The sequence below is a fragment of the Bufo bufo genome, chromosome 4, assembly GCF_905171765.1.
Source record: "Bufo bufo chromosome 4, aBufBuf1.1, whole genome shotgun sequence".
In the NCBI taxonomy this organism is placed as follows: domain Eukaryota; kingdom Metazoa; phylum Chordata; class Amphibia; order Anura; family Bufonidae; genus Bufo; species Bufo bufo.
Window position 1 is genome coordinate 333,878,084 of NC_053392.1, and position 17,211 is coordinate 333,895,294.

The following is a 17,211-nucleotide window of genomic DNA, read 5'->3' on the forward strand; positions in this document are numbered from 1 at the left end:
TCATCACGTCCCCTCATCACTCCCTCCTCTAGATCCAGCTGTCACATCGAGCAAGGGGAGGCAGCTTGCCCTGCTCTGATAGGTGACTCCAGCTTTTGTGTCAGGCTGAGATTAAACAACATTAGGAGGTGAAAAATGTCTTAAGAGAAACATCTACAATATATGCAGACTGGAACATAATAACGAAGTCATCAACCACCTCTGGTAAGAGAATGTGCAGCTATTTCCAAGAGCAGTCTAACAGGGAAGGTTTAAAATTCTGTGCCTTGAGGGTATGCTCACACGGTCAGGATTTAAGGACGATTTAGGTGCAGATTCCACTAATATTCTGCATCCCACGCAAGTAAATGGGGTACCTTATACTCTTGAAAAACAAGTGCAGGAATAGCCGCAGATTAGCCCCATTGAATGACAAACCTCTTGCTGATCTGTGGCGCATCGACGTTTGCATACCGTACTTTCCACAGGATCTATTAATATTCTTGTCCACAAAGGAAGACAAGAATAGCACGTGTTCTATCATTTGCGGAACGGCCACATGGATGTGGACAGCACACAGATGCCCCATAAAAAGGATTGGGTCCGCGTGTGATCCGCAAGTCCACGTGTTGGATTTAATTTCCATATGTGAACAGATTGTTAGATAGATAGATAGATAGATAGATGATGGGTAGATAGATAGATATGAGAGATAGATAGATAGATAGATAGATAGATAAGAGATAGATAGATAGATAGATAGATAGATATGAGATAGATAGATTAATAAATATGTAGGTAGATAGAGTAGATAGATAGATTAATAAATATTTAGATAGATAGATATGAGAGATAGATAGATTGATTAATAAATATGTAGGTATATATAGAGGATAGATAGATATGAGATAGATAGATAGATAGATAGATAGATAGATAGATAATAGGTAGATTAATAAATATTTAGGTAGATAGATAGATAGATAGATAGATATGAGATTTTAGGAGGTTTTTAGCCATAGAAGATCATGGCTCACTCACCACCCTGGGCAATGAAAGGATTGCTTTAATGACCAGTGTTTAGCACGAATATTAGAATAGAGAATTTCTATCGTGAATATCACCACTTCGAGAATTCGCGAATATTTAGAATATAGTGCTATGTATTCGTTATATATCGAATATTCAGCGTTTGTTTCCATCTGAACACATGATTCCTCTCTGCTTCTTGCTTGTGGGCCAATAAGAAGGAAGCAATGTCAAGGTCACAACAATACTTAGTGCACCAATCAGTAATCTGTAGTCAGACCTGCTAAAATGTGAAGTTGAATGTAGTGCGAAAAAATATTCTAATCACTGCCGATTAGCGCAATCGCGAATATATTGGAGCACTTGACTCTATCTGCATATAAAGCTATTGTAATGTTCTGCCGTGCCAACCACTTTCTGCAGTCTCAGGAGAAACTCATGAAACTTCTAGCAGCTTGAAAAATGTAGCCAAAGTGACCCACGCCTGTATTTCGCATTTCGAATTCGCAATACGCGATTTTTACATTGCCGATTTTTTTGCATTCAATAAAATAATCTTGAATTCTCGAAATTCGAGAATATATGACGAATATTCTAAAAAATATTTGTGAAATATCGCTAATTCGACTATAGCCCCTGCCGCTCATCACTATTAATGACCTAACCATGTCTGACAATATCTGAGACATCTGCCTAAAGTATGCCCTCCAGCCAGCAGTGCCTGCCCATGACCCTATTTCTTTTCATTGCGACCTCTTACCCACCTCTGATGTTTTATACAGTAGTTTGGGAGCTCTTTTGGGCTGGACTGTCTCTCAATGAGTGTGTGTCAGCTTTAGATAATTAGCTGTTATTTTTGGGCTCAGATGTAGCAGAGCTAAATTGTTTAGTCCAGCAGCAGCAGCACTGCATTGTCAGCGAGTTATCACAGTGCATAAAGAGTTAAGTGACAGGCTCTGCTGCAACAGTATAGGATAAACCCGTGTCTATCCTAAGATAAATTCAATATAATATAAGGGTGGTTCGATGGAAAATGTGGTCTTTTTCTGCTGTCAATCTTCTATGTCTCTATGTATATAGTGGACTTCACCGAGGAGGAAGACTATGGGGATAATGGGAGCTCTTAGCAAGTGTGAGACATAGCGCTGCTCCATCCATGCACATCATCCAGATGTGTCTAGCACTACTTGAAGCATAAGGGGGCAGCGGAGAAGATTTTGGCAGCTGGGAGCTCCTCCTCCTCCTCCTCTCCCAGTCTGGGAGGTAGTAACCCCCTCTGCTGATCCACACAAGGAGCTTTCTCTCTGTGTTTCTCTCCTCCCTCTCTTTCACGTCCAGTCACAGAAACATACACACACATACACACACACACACGCACAGCACTACACACTCACACACCCACTCACACATACACAAAGCAACAAGCAGCAAGCTTAATGACCGAGCCAGAGGCAGAAGATGGCTGACCTGACAGCAGGGCACTCTCAGCCCAGCAGCCTGGCATCCCCAGCCCTCCCTCCTTACACAATCCCTGACGTCTTTCACCTCTAGATAGAGGGGGGATAGCCACTCCACTTTCCTGCTCCACCATCCTACCAACACTCTTTCATTCACGCAGTCATTTCCTCAGCACAAACTATTGAAAAAATGGCAGAAATGGAAAAAGAGGGAAGACCTCCGGAAAATAAAAGGAGTAGGAAGCCTGCACACCCTGTGAAGAGAGAGATCAACGAGGAGATGAAGGTAAGGGGCTGCTGCTTTGTCAGGGTGTCTTGCCCATGGTACCATGATGTATAGGTGCCTGTCAGGTTGTGCATTGAATGTCTCCGCCCCACCTCCCTCCTGGGCTCAAGACACATTCACACACTCAAGTCCTGTCCATTGACCAGCTATCAATGGATGTCCCTGGCTGTGACACTGTACTGCATGCTGCTCTGTGCACTGCGCTGGGTATGTTCCTGCAGGCAGACAGTAGTAATGACTAGTTCACACCTCACCTAAGGGCATACTACTTGGAGATAAAGCTTAGTACACATCTCCAAATGCCATACCTGCCTTCAATGTCTTGACATCACAAGTTGAAACAACCAAAATACTAGTTCTGCTTAGCTGTTTAGGCAAGAATGTGCCCTTGGTATAGCTGAAGCTGCCTCCTTTCTTGGTCTTCCTCTAGCTAGGTGTAATTCGCCCCAAGTTACTTGTCATTTTTATTGAGCTTTCTGTCATTTATAGTGTTTTGATGGTTCATGTGTATGACAAGCCCCAGGTGAGCAGGTTGTGTGCAGCAGTCTTGCACAGCCATGGCCACCCAGATGTTCTCCAGAGGTTGCTCTCAATCTGGTCCCTCAGATGCTGCAGTACAAAGAAGGACAATCCATTGTTTAGTGAATTATTTTACTAGAGTGAATGATACCAGGGGTCCAAAGAGTGAAGAAACCAACTTTAGAAGATGAGTACCGTAAGGATTTACCAGCAGAGGAATGTGCATGTTGGTGATGGTGAACAGTTGAGGGAGTCTATATTTTTTCATACACAACTCAGACTGTATGATCCTATACAATAATTCATCTCTCTGAGCCTTGCTTTGCTGACCAGGAGGCCCCGCTTAATGTAGTAGGCTTACCTATCTGTCTTTCCTGATTGACAATCTATGTAACTTTCTGATGGCAAATGTGGCATTTCCATTCCAAATCAGTGACCCTTGGTATTTTTCAGTTTTCAGGTTGCACATCGTCTAAAGTGGACAGGCATTTCTCCACATCAACTCAGAGGGTCTGTTTTATTTTTTCTGAATACAAAACCTAAAACTATAATTGAAATGGTTAATTGCCTTCCTGCACCCCCACCCCCCCATCTCCCTTTTCCAGGGCTGCCTAAATCTATCACATATTGGCTGCTCTAAGCCATCGCTTAATGTGATCTATATGGATTGCAGCTTTTAACATAGGTTCTAGAATTACAAATTAGCTAATTTTAATCAAAACATGTGAAATGTTATCCTGGCTGGATATAAAGGCTGACTGTGCTGGATCCTCTGGGTTTGTTTTGTTTATTTTGGCTGCAGGCTCTCGGTGGTTTGGGAGATAGTTGTTCTTCATAGCAGATGTTTGTCTGAACTGGTGGGGATGAAACAAAAACAACATTGTAAGGGGGAAAATTACACTATTTTTAACTGATGCTTTAGTATTGAGGAAGACGAAACCTTCTAGTGGCCCAGAGACTCCCCTTCTTCTAATCTAGGCTACTTTTCATCAGGCTACTCCAACCTAGAGTAGCCATTGATGAGAAAAAGACAGTTGCCCTCTTCTCAACTTTTTTGGAGGGGGATTATTATCATGCTTTAATAATCAGTATGTTACATTTTTTTTTTGTTTGGTAGCCTCCAACACTTTAGCAGATGTGAAACTACAACTCCCAACATGCACACTTGCGCAACCATTCTTGGAACTTGCGTAAAAGTGAATGGAGCAGGCTGGGAGTGGTAGTTTCACAACAGCTGAAGGTTGCTGGTCCATGCTGTAGATATTATTTCCCCTAAAATAAAAATAAAATAAAAAAAATCACCTCTAAATATACTGTAAATCTTACATTAGTGTAAAGCCGATCACAACATTTCATTTGGACGTTTCTTATTCATATTCGTGTCTGGGAAAGTTGAGGGACAACCAATATGGCTGCCTTTGAAGCCCACTAAAAGGTTGTCATCCAAGTTATGTGCAGCAGAAAATATACCGGATGTGACAACTTCAGTGGTAGTGGTAAAATCAGCCATATTGGGTGTCAAGCAGCTTTCCTGGAAATGGTTTGAGGGGAAAATCGAGTTCCTACATCTCAAATTTGTGTAGTACATATATTGGGAAGATGTTATTTTTACTTTAGGCAAGGCTCCACAGGGAGATGAAGTCCCATATGAATCGCAGTCAATTCAGCTGTTACCTTTGGAAGCAACCCTGCAATTATCATCCAATTTTCATACATTCATCCAATTTTTGTGATAGTTGCAAGGTCAAGTGAAACTTTTCTCCTCTTTGGGAACACTTGAACTTGTGTTGCAGCCTCAATTGTAAAACTTTTTGCCCATGATTTCATGTCATCATGTAGCCGTAGCCTTTCTGTAAAAGGACCACATCCACACAGCAGGCATATTTTGGGTATGCTCATATGGATTTTTTTTTTTCCTGGGTCCCCGAATACTGTAAGCACATAGTGGATAAATGGTAAAATGAGTTTGATACAAAATGTCAAGAAGGACACAATGTGCTCTTGTGTAGTTTCATATCTGTAATGTTCAAACAGCCTGGCTATGTTTCCCTCCATCTGAGCAGCTTTCATCTGGACTAGTGTAAAATAAGCCCTGGTAAGTAATCACTGCAGAGCAGAAAGAAAGGAATGTATACAGCAATAGACGGTCTAAGCTGTAAAAACTGAAACCTGAGCACTGGCCACAGATCGGGTATCAAGGCTTTAAGGTAGGGGAAATGAAAGAAATGAAGGAGAGGGAAACACGAGAGTGGGAATGGAAAAGTCAGCTTGGAAAGTAAAGGGGTAGGAGGAGGCCCTCCTCAGGGAAATTTGGCCCAGAGATTAGGGAATTTTATCATGGTGTACAGTGACCTACTCATGTTTCAAACCACATTGGATTGAATTGCCTCTCCCTGCTAACAGAAGAAAAAGAACTGGTGTGCACACTGATTCCCTGTCTACCTCCTGACAGTAATAACAGGCTGTTACTTTTTATTAACCCTTCCAAAGTCTTTTCAGTAGAGAATGAGTTAATTGACGACTGTCTAATGTCGCTGACAAATAACTGGTAAATGATATAATGTAACAATTTGCTTATGCAATTCAAGCTCTAAACTGCAGCTGCCCAGGTTTTTCATGTTCTAGCTGAGTCTGTGTGGCTTTGTGATGCAGCTCTTCAAGGCCCCACTGGCTTGTAGGGTCCTGGTGGTATTGGCTGGTATAAGAAATATACAGTACACACCTTCCAATATGTTTAAATAATTGGTAATTCCAGTTCTGTTAGTTATCAAAGTAGCAATGATCTGTGTAGCAAGGAGACAGCTTCACTCTTCTGGGCACCATACCCACTGAGTTCTGAGCTTGGCTTCACTCGGGAGAGACAAGGTTGGGTCACTGCAGTCACACCTCAGTGAAGTAGAGCTAAACCCAAAGGAGGCAGTATACAGGACTTTGTTCTTGTGATATATGGCAGTATTAGCACTTGGTCCGCCACTGATACTCTGTGATATATCAGAAGATAGATGATGCACATTGGGAGAAGTTTAAAGGTAAGGTCTACTTCTCCTTTCATTACACCCACTCCCAGGTTTAACTGCACCAAAAACTGCATTGTGTGAACCCCGATGTAGAGGGGAATCACATTTTGTGAAATGACGTATGGCTAGGATATTCCATGACTAATATCATACCTCACCAATCCTTAGGATGAAGGGGCTACAGTGCTGGAGCAGCGCTATGTTACCTTCCTTTTTCTGCACAGCAGCACTCCCGACCACCTGGCTCTGTGAGGAACTGATGCCAGCTGGGGAGCTGCCATGTAGGGTAAAACAGTGATACAGCGCTACACATTCTCCTACTGGTATGCCATCACCTTATGATTACCCCAGTCTGTCAGATACTGAACACCATTATTGCTGTGCCTAAGGTGACAAAATCAGTTCTAAGAGAAGATATGGACAATGCAGGTTTTCTGCTTGTATGGGAATGTACATTCAGATTTCACAGAGTGGCAAAATCACTTCATGTATGTGCCTTAAGGCCCCTTTACACTGCGCGATGTTCAGCCAGATTATCGCTAATGAGCGTTTATACGAACACTCGTTAGCTATAATCTGCCCGTGTAAAGGTGCCCATGAATACCCGATGAACAAGCGAAACACTCGTTGGATCGTTGGTGCAGAAAACAAAATCATTCTGTCTAAACAGCGCTCTGCTGCCGGGCAACAATGATTTTGTATGAGGATGAGCGATGGCTAACGCCATACTGTAGAGGAGATTGTTGCATGTAAATGCAGCGATCTCCTCCACTAATTAGCAGCCAATTCTTTCCCGACATTGGTCCGTATAAAGGGGCCTTTACAAATGAGTGTTCTGATGTTACAACATTGTCTAATCATGGCCGACCTTAGTGTGAGAAAGTAGATGCGCCCTCCCATGAAACTGCCTGTTTTACATCTGACGGGACCGTTTCACTTTGATTAGAAGAAGCTAACACTTGTTGCTTTTTCAGACTGACGGATATTATGTTTCATTAGCTTATCATTCGTGTAATGTACATGACAGTTGTAGCAAATATAAATGTGATACAATACAACACTGTGTTCAGAAAGTGCATGACTCTGCATAGTTTCCTCATATTAGATTTCAATTGGAGAATGATAAAAAATATGTTTACCTTACAGTGACCTTTATCTCATTTCTCCCCCTCGACTATCGCCTGCTGCCCTGTTGCCTTCTTTTACTCCTAATAGCAGTCACATCATTTGGAGAAATATTTAATACACTTGGCTTCTTTCTGCCTCTAAGATGTCACTGTAAAGGGATCTGTCTGATCTTTGCATTAGTCTGGGCTGTATGAATCAAGGATATATATACTCTATATCCCGAAGCAAAGAATATTGAATGGTAATATGAATGCTCCTTGAAGGGGTATCCCGAGATTTTTTTTCTTCGTGTCCCCCCATCCCTTGTTGAGACTAACATCATTTGTATTAATACTTGCCTACTTGGCCAGCACTGCTCTCTCAGTCAAAGGGTATGCTCATTGTGCACGTGATTCTAGTCTGATTACAACCTACGATCAACGTGTCAGTCATCATTGACAATACGTCTGCGCTCCATAACCACTGCGCATGCGTGAGAATGAATCTGCAGCAGGGTATTCATTGAGGAAGGGTCACATTAATACTTGGTGGTATCTCCCCTTGCTGCGATACAGGCAGTCACTTTGGCATAGGGATGGTCGTACAGATGCTGGATATCTTCCTGTGATATGTCATTCCTTACAGCTTGGACCCGTAGTTCAGCCAAGGTGGTTGTTGGCTGCTGTGCATGGCAGATCCGTCACCCTATCCAGTACAAGACATTCTCAATGGGGGAGAGATCTGAATACTGAGCTGACCAGGATTGCTTCTGGATATCCTGAAGAGCATGTTGTGTAGCACGGGCAGTTGTGGGTGGGTGTTATCTTGTTTGAACACCACCTCTCATAACTGAGTCATAAAAGGCAGTAGGACTGGTTTCATGATGTCCTGGACATACCAAAGGCGGGTCAATGTTCCCTCCATGACAGGAACGGCCATGGTACCTAATGGCGCCCCACACCAAGGAACCTAATGTTGGTCCTGTGTGTCTGTGCACTGTGCATGATGGCAGAAGGCGCTCTCCAGCCCTCCTGCAAACTCTCTACCTTGGTTGTGTGATCATTGACCAAGCACCACTAGCAGGTTATTCTTTGTCAGTATCAGCTCAGTTTTCCGCTCGTGCATAAACATTGCTGGAAACAGAACTCAGCATGTTATACAGAAGGAGGACTGAACAGATTGATATATAGTTTTGTAGCATTTTCTGGATGTATGTATATAGAGATAGCTGTCATTCACTTATAACACCTCCCCGTGTACAAGTGTGCTCAGAAAAAGCTAAGACCTAAATGTATAAATTATTACACATATTGTAATTTGTATAATTTAAAGAGGACCTTTCATTGGTTTGTAGTAAGGGAGATAAATATCTGTACCTGCAGGGTACCCCAAAGCTGTGCTGCCACCCTGCCTGTTTTTTTTTAAATAGCGCTCCTGCGCCCCGTTATGGCCCCCTGCAAATTTCACGCTCAGTATGCTAATACTGAGCATCGGAGAAATGGGGAGGAGATGCAGTCTTTCTCTGTGGGTGTCTCCTTCTCCCTCTGGCTGTAGCGCTGTCCAATTGCAGCGCAGAGCGCCACAGCCTTGGAGGTTTTTCTCCCTGGCTGTGATGCTCTGCGCTGCCATTGGACAGCACTACAGTCAGGGGAAAAGGAGACTCCCACAGAGAAAAATTGCATCTCCTCCCCATTTCTCAGATGCTCAGTATTAGCACACTGAGTGCGAAATTTGCACTTTTAAAAAAACAGGCAGGGTGGCAGCACAGCGGGGGGTACCCCACAGGTACAGATATTTATCTCCCTTACTACAAACCAATGAAAGGTCCTCTTTAAAAGAGGGTAGCAGCACTCCAGTAAGTACTGGAGTGCTGCTTCCCTCTATTGATTTGCTGACTGGTGAGAGTTTGGGTTTGATCTCTCTGGAGGCTCGCATCCATCATCGTTATCATCACAGTTCTCTTTCATCTTCCTTATTTTACTTTTCTTATAACTCTATGTTGTGCAATTCTTTTATTATGCGTCCTAGAAGTCACAAATGAATTGCTAGTAGCTTTCAATAAAGGTCCATATGGGTCTTACCAGTTGGGGGTGTCCTTACACAGTAAGACACTGGCAGCACTGATTGGACAGTGTAAAAGTGTACAGAGACACACTCCCATCTGGGATCACCCATTTGTCAATTTATTCATAAATACTCTAGGAGGGATATAAGAGGAACCACCCAACACATATGATAGTCTAAAGAATGTTACAAAACTGTTATTTTATTAAGTATATCAGGACTAAGTAAAATAGGCATGTCAAGAGGACTGAGAAGTCCTCCTTAATGATCGGTGTAGTTCCCAGAGGCTTGACCAATCATAAAGGTATGCCATGTCACATAGTTTCGTCGGAATTCATGTTCATTAAAGAGGTTGTCCAGGTTCAGAGCTGAACCCGAACATATCCCCTTCTTCACCCAGGCAGCCCCTTCATGCTCCGATGCTCTCCCTTGCTCTGCGCTGTATAGCGCAGGGCAAGGGCTTTTTTGTTTACAAACTTACACTGCTAGGCAGAGACTTCCGCCTAGCAGTGTTCCTGGTGATGTCACCGGCACTAATGGCCGGGCGTCGCCAAGCAGAGAGTTGATACATCGCCGGATCTGCTGAAAAATACCTTGTCCTGCGCAATTCAGTGCAGGGCAAGGCAGAGCATCGGAGCTTGAAATACTCTGTTGCTCATCTCAGAGGGGCTGCCTGGGTGAAGAAGGGGATATGTCTGGGTTCAGCTCTTAATGAAGCTTTATGGTCATATCACACCCATGGAATATATATGTATATATAGTAAGTGGGTACCAGCTGCTGATGGCTTGGTTTTATTAAGCAGGGAGTGCAGTTACCATGTGAAATATAGCACAAGTTCAAGACATCAAACTGTCATTTATTTTGCCTGTCAAATGTAACTGATGGCATATATGTATATGTAGTAAATCAGCAAGACACAAACACGGTATGCTATTCATAAAATATGAGATTATTTATCAGCACTCTGCTCCTGCTGGAGGGATTCCTACTATTGGCTGTAAGACATATTGAGCCAACTGGAGTGTATTAATTCAATAGACACGGCGCTCATAGCCTGGAAAGTGCTCCAGGCAAATTCATTTGCAGCTTAAAGATAATGGGGGCTATGGTTCAGAAATGGTGGTCTTCTTACCAGAGAACAGCTAATCAGGGCAAGGATTCACATACCAGTAGTCCGATGGTAGAAGCAGGACTAGGAAACAATATGTTCTTTGCCAACATTGTGAATCAGTCATAGATGAACACTGAGAAGGAGCTGCCAGCTGCCCGCTGAATAGTCAAACTAGATAAAATGAAATAGGCATCATTTCTTTCTGTATATTTGTTGGGTTCTTTTGCTCCATGATATGTTTCTAGTGTACACAGATTGCCTGTGAGCTGCTATAGGGCTATATCTGTCATAGTGATCTGCCACCGTTGTTTGCAGTATTCTGCCATTTCAGTTTTGGTGTCAGCAGAGGCTGTTGGTCTATAGAGCAGTCATAAAGGAGGGGTTTTCTTCTTGTATTACAGGATTTTGTAATGCTACATGTTCAGTTAAAGGTGCCTATACACATAAAGATAATACGCTCCTCAACATTGAAATTGCCACACCAAGAAGGACAAGATGTAGGGTTATGCAAATTGAGGAAGTATAGCAGGTGTCCCTATGATCTGCAGATGATACCTAGCTCCAATCTGTGGCATGTGGGAGAGGCATAAAAGCCAAATTGAAAGCAAAGTATTTTAGCTACATGAAACATCAAAAACTGAATCAAGTCATGTGGGATGATTCTGTAATGTCTTCTGTTCGTTGACGTGCCAAATATCTCTTCTTGTCGCAAACATAGAGGGACGGAATCCTTGAACTAAGACACCTTGGTTTATCACTTCGGCAAATTGCTACACACCTAGGCGGAGATGTCAGCATTGTTCAGTGTTGCTATTCCCGGTGGTTGGGAGAACAACAACAAACTGGAATGACAGAAAGGTGCACAGAGGTGAACCTCTTCATGCACAAATCGTCTGTGATTAGAAGAATGGAGTGTAGTGATCCATTCTGTACTGCAAGTGAAATTGGACGTCACATCCTAAGCCTAGCATGACAAACAGTATCTACACAAACCATCAGAAGGCATTTGGATGACATTGGGTTATGATCAAGTGTTTAATTGACCTCACATCACCACTCTCAAAGGCTATCATGGCGCAAAGCAAAATACCAATGGACAATGAAATGGAGGTCTATCCTCTTCCGCAATGAGTATCGCTTTTGTCTCGGACGCAATGATAGTCGGAGATTTGTCTGGACAGCATGTGGGCACCTTTACAATGGAATGTCACAGCGGTCCTACTCCTGGGATTATGGTGTGGTTTGGCATAATCTACAATAGCTGTACATTCCGTACTCCTACTCAATGTACTCTAGTCATTATTTTAGGAGCCATTTTTCAACAGGACAATGCAAGGCCGTATGTTGCTTGTGCTACTGTGAGCAGCATGCAGTGCCTAAATGTGGACCATGACCTGCAGCATCTCCAGACTTGTCTCCTAACAACCATATCAGGGATGTCATTGTTTGACAATAGCAAAGGGAGCTACCAGCAGCAAATTTTAATAATTTGCGTGCCCATGTGCATTCAACATGGCAGAACATTTCTCAGAGAACCATTAATAATCTCGATGACAAGGAGTATAAGTGTATTTCTGCGCATAGAGCTCATACTCAATACTGAATAAATCGAGATGCTCTGGATATTATGTTTCCATTTTTTATCATTTGCATATCTTTAACATGTCTATTGATCCTGTGATTTCCATAATTCCACGACTTTTCCTTTTTGGTGTTGCAATTTCATTGTTGAGGAGTGTAAAGGACGATCATATAAGAGGTTGCCCAGTTTAAAAAAAACATCTTCATATGCCATATTAGGGATTTCTGAGTTCATGGCAGCTCCCCGTTCAAAATCCTCTTCTCTTGACCATGCTGGAGGACCTGACCTGTCCTGATTTACATAGACAGACCATTGATTTGAATGACTATTGTGTAATGCTTCATCTGCCCAGTGGTGGCCCTTCAGGGAAACCGAGTGCCTACAGTCTGGTTGTTCCATATAATTTAAGTGATCACCGAGGGCATACCTTGTGTTCAACTCATTGTCAAGAGACCCTTATAACAAGTAGGGAATGCCCAGTATACAAGATGTAAATAGAATATATATATATATATATATATATATATATATAAAAAGAAATCCACGGCACACCTTCTGTAAACGACTAAAAAATTTGTTTTTATTCACACATGTCACAGCAGCGACGTTTCGGTCCCCTCATGGAACCTTTCTCAAGCCAAGTGAATCAATAAAGTGCAAGTGCATATACTTACCCAATAATGTGACAATACATGCGATAAGTATAATCGCAATATAGATTGAACCTGAAAGGCCCTCTAGACCTAAATAAATAGTAGTATTAGGTTGCCCAACTCTTTGCCCTTAATGAAGATGGCGACCGCTAGGAGTAAGGGGATGTGGCAATAAGTACTGGGCAGTGGCGTAACTAGAGTGTTATGGGCCCCAGTGCAAACTTTGGATCGGGGCCCCCCCCCCCCTTTTTACAAAGAAGCGGCAGATTTTCTTACGAAGGGCTCTTTCCCTTGTGGTTAGTCCGCTGCGTGAATGAGGGCCAAGAGACACGGAGCAGTAACATGATTGATAATGCTCCGTGCCTCTCTGTGACCTTTTTACTACAAAATCACAGTGAGATAAAGTGGTCACTGTGAGTTTGTAGCAAAACGATCATAGAGAGGCACAGAGCATTATCAATTATGTTACTGCTCCGTGTCTCTGCTGTCCGGAGCGGGGCTTGGCACTCTTTCACACAGCGGATTAGCCACACGGGATCCGCTCGTGTTAAAGAGCCCTAAGCCCAATGCATGGCTACACTAACCCAGTCCTAATAAAATCTGGTCCTACCTCATCCAGGGTGTCGCTGGCTTCGGCGTGATATCCACTGGATCCAGAACAAGGTCCCTGTGGTGATAGAGAAAAAAATGAATAATCACATAAGGAAGGGATGGTGACTGCCCCTATGAAATCACCAGCAGGGGGCGCTGTGCTGGCCTGGTAGACTGAGCTATGCCAATGTATAGCAGGGTAATTTAGGACATTTCCCCTAAGTTCTACCACACAGTACTAATGCCCACATTGTGGCCCCTCACAGTACTAATGCCCACCTTGTGGCCTTTCACAGTAATTAAGCCCACCTTTGTTCCTGTCACAGTAGTTATGCCCAGATATGTGCCCCCTAACAGTAGATATGCCAAATATGTGCCCCCTAACAGTAGTTATGCCAAATATGTGCCCCCTCACGGTATTTATGCCAGATATGTGCCCCCTTCACAGTAGTTATGCCCAGATATGTGCCCCCTTCACAGTGGATATGCCCAGATATGTGCCCCTCACAGTGGATATGCCCAGATATGTGCCCCTCACAGTGGATATAGCAAGATATGTGCCCCTCACAGTAGTATTGGCCAGATATGTTCCCCCTCACAGTAGTTATGACCAGATATGTGCCCCCTCACAGTAGTTATGCCAGATTATTTGCCCCTCACAGTAATGACCAGATACGTGCCCCCCTACAGTGGTTATGCTAGATTATGTGCCCCTCACATTAGATATGCCCACATATGTACCCCTCACAGTGGTTATGCCAGATTATGTGCCCCCCCTCACAGTAGTTGATATATGTGCCCCCTCATAGTAATGCCTTTATATGTGCCCCCCTCACAGTAGTTATGACAGATTAGGTGCCCCCTCAGTAGACATGCACACTTTTGTGCCCCCCCTTCCCCTTTGCCCCCAGTCTGCAAAAAAAAAAAAAAAACATACTTACCCTCTTCCCTGATGTTTCACTGCCACACTCACATCGCGCTGCTGGCTGTACTGAAGGCAGTTTCCCGGGCCTTCAGAGCTCCTCCCACAGCCAGCAGCGCGATGTGCGGCAAGCAGAGGGAGCGCTAGAGCTCCTGCTTCACTGATGATCTGGAGACAGCCCGGCAGTGACAAGAACTGCCGGGCCGAGTGTATATGAGTGAGTGCGCGCGTCCCCCCTCTTCCTCCTCCCCCTCTCTGCGCAAACCTCCCCCACCTTGCCTCATAATATTAAACGTGTAATGGAGCGCCCTGACGGGGCTGGCATTGTCACTGTACTTCATGCCGGGCCCCGTCACAGCTCTTCATTACATGTTAGTACAGCGGGCCCCCTCCCCCCGTCGGGCCCGGTCGCAGTCGCACCCCCTGCGACCGCGATCGTTACGCCCCTGGTGAATACTTACTACATAGGATCATGATTCCCTCTTATGACGATGTATATGTACAGCCAAGTATTTTTTATGGTTTTTAAACATGCACATGTGCACTTTTTGGGATATAATACGTATATATATATAACGGTCACTAGGAATCAAGACATATATGCACTATGTAGATTTATATGTTTTTTCATTTTTTGTCACAATGTAATCAAGTTTAGTTACACTTTATTCAATCATGTGAAATATGCATTAGGATGAAATTTTGTATGCACCAATTATGGATTAATCACTTATTGACTAATTGAGAGTTCTATAAGTATATGCACTTGCACTTTATTGATTCACTTGGCTTGAGAAAGGTTCCGTGAGGGGACTGAAACGTCGCTGCTGTGACATGTGTGAATAAAAACACATTTTTTCACGGCTTACAGAATCTGTGTCGTGGATTTCTTTTCATATTTATGCACCCTGAATCAATGGATTGACGATGGCACCCGGATTGCTGTATTGGTGGAGTGCTGAAGCTTATATATATATATATATATATATATATATATATATATATATATATATAGATAAAATGTTCATTCATATCCCCAAGACTCTGTACAGTGATCCTGCCAACTTCTCACGTGAACACCTATTCATACAGCATACTTACCAACCTAGTAGGTGTGTCAAATAGGTCCTGCACCCAAACCATGTGGGACCACCTATTTATGGGAGGGATTTTCATAGGCGCCATTTATCTTTGGCTCACGCTTGCAGAGACTGTCTTTGAAAATTAGTGACAATCCATGCAAATTCTGTACTGTTGGCAACTATGATACAGAACCAGATGTATTACTCATACCAGTAGGGCTTATTCAGACGAAAGATAGGAAACTCGTCCTTGTTCTGGACAGTTTATATGGAGTGTTTTTAGATGGACACACAGATTAGTCCAATTTCCCCACAGACCCATTCATTTTTTATGAGTGAGTCTTTGGAAAATTGGAACATGCTGTGATATTCTCTGCTAGGATGGATAGTCCTTGTGGAACATTGTCCATGTAAATATACCCATTGAATTAAATGTGTCTGTGTTCATTTTGGGGGCTGTCTGTTTTATACTGGAGCAGCTACCGGGTGGGAATATCATTCTTCTGAATAAGGCTACTTTCACACTTGCGGCAGGACGGATCCGACAGGCTGTTCACCCTGTCGGATCCGTCCTTCCGCTATTTTGCCGTGCCGCCGGACCGCCGCTCCGTCCCCATTGACTATAATGGGGACGGGGCGGAGCTCCGGCACAGCACGGCGGTGCACGGCGAAAGCCGCCGGACTAAAAAGTCAGACATGCAGGACTTTTTAGTCCGGCGGCTTTCGCCGTGCACCGCCGTGCTGCGCCGGAGCTCCGCCCCCGTCCCCATTATAGTCAATGGGGACGGAGCAGCGGCACGGCAAAATAGCGGCAGGACGGATCCGACATGGTGAACAGCATGTCTGATCCGTCCTGCCGCAAGTGTGAAAGTACCCTTATTCAGATGGCTGTATGTATGGGTCTGTATGTACAGGTCATTTCAATGGGGCCGCATCGGTAGTTCCTTTCCCCAGCCCCGCAAATAATATAGAGCAAGAATAGGCATTTCTATGTAGTGCTGGCCCTGTGTGGTCCGCAAAATGCGGAATGTACACGGGCGGTATCCGTGTTTTGCGGATCCGCCACTGTAGATAAACAGTTTTTGCAAGAAGGAGATACATGGAAAATAATTCCCATCATTGTAAATATCATGTAAATATCATGTAAATATCCTAGCCCTGGTAGGACTAGTGGCTATTTGACCCATTTATGGCCATTTTTAAGGACAATATCTTTGTGCAACACTGTCATTTTTATTTCAGGTTTGTGGGTTAAAATCAATGTTTGGGACCAGACCGTTAATAAGAGCAGTTTTATCAGGTATACTTGTTTTTCAGGGTGCATTTCTCCCTTTGGCCTTCTGAACCATCTGAAAATGTGTTTCGAGTGGGTGTTCACTTTAAAATAGCTGCTGCACATCATTCCCTGACACAACCCATCATTTGTCTCCCCGCTCGCTCACTCCTCTCTCTGCTCAGACTGTTAATGCAGTATGAATTTATTGTCTTTTATGGCATCACAGTTTTCTTTTTTATATTGTCAGTAAATGTGATGTTGTATTGTATAGTTTCATGATGAAAAGCAGTAATCGTAGCTGCATTAATCCGTCCTCGAATTAGTAATAACTAAAACAATGTTCAGCTTCCACTTGGCCTGGTACTTTATGTGGAGGGACCCCCTGATGAACTGGCGTCAATAAATTAGGAATGAAATGTCCTGGGGACCGTGAGGCCGTCATTAGGAGGCTGGTTGCAATGCAGGGAGTTCTGATTGTCAGGGAAGATCAAGGGGAATGATCATGTTCAGATTATGGCACATTCTAAAATCAGTC

General features: G+C 43.5%; 1 protein-coding gene across 2 annotated transcripts in view; it reads left to right on the top strand.

Moving 5' to 3' along the window:
* The first annotated feature begins 2,283 nt into the window (after positions 1-2,283).
* The window catches only part of LOC120998241 (sine oculis binding protein homolog), a 238,010-nt gene continuing 223,082 nt past the window's right edge, over positions 2,284-17,211 (top strand). Inside the window, exons 1-2 of one of the 2 annotated variants that reach the window (XM_040428833.1) lie at positions 2,284-2,751; positions 3,724-3,780. In XM_040428833.1, the coding sequence (XP_040284767.1) occupies positions 2,656-2,751; positions 3,724-3,780 (153 nt within the window). In that variant the 5' untranslated portion in view covers positions 2,284-2,655. The remainder of the gene's footprint in view (positions 2,752-3,723; positions 3,781-17,211) is intronic. The other variant, XM_040428834.1, reaches the window with a different exon arrangement.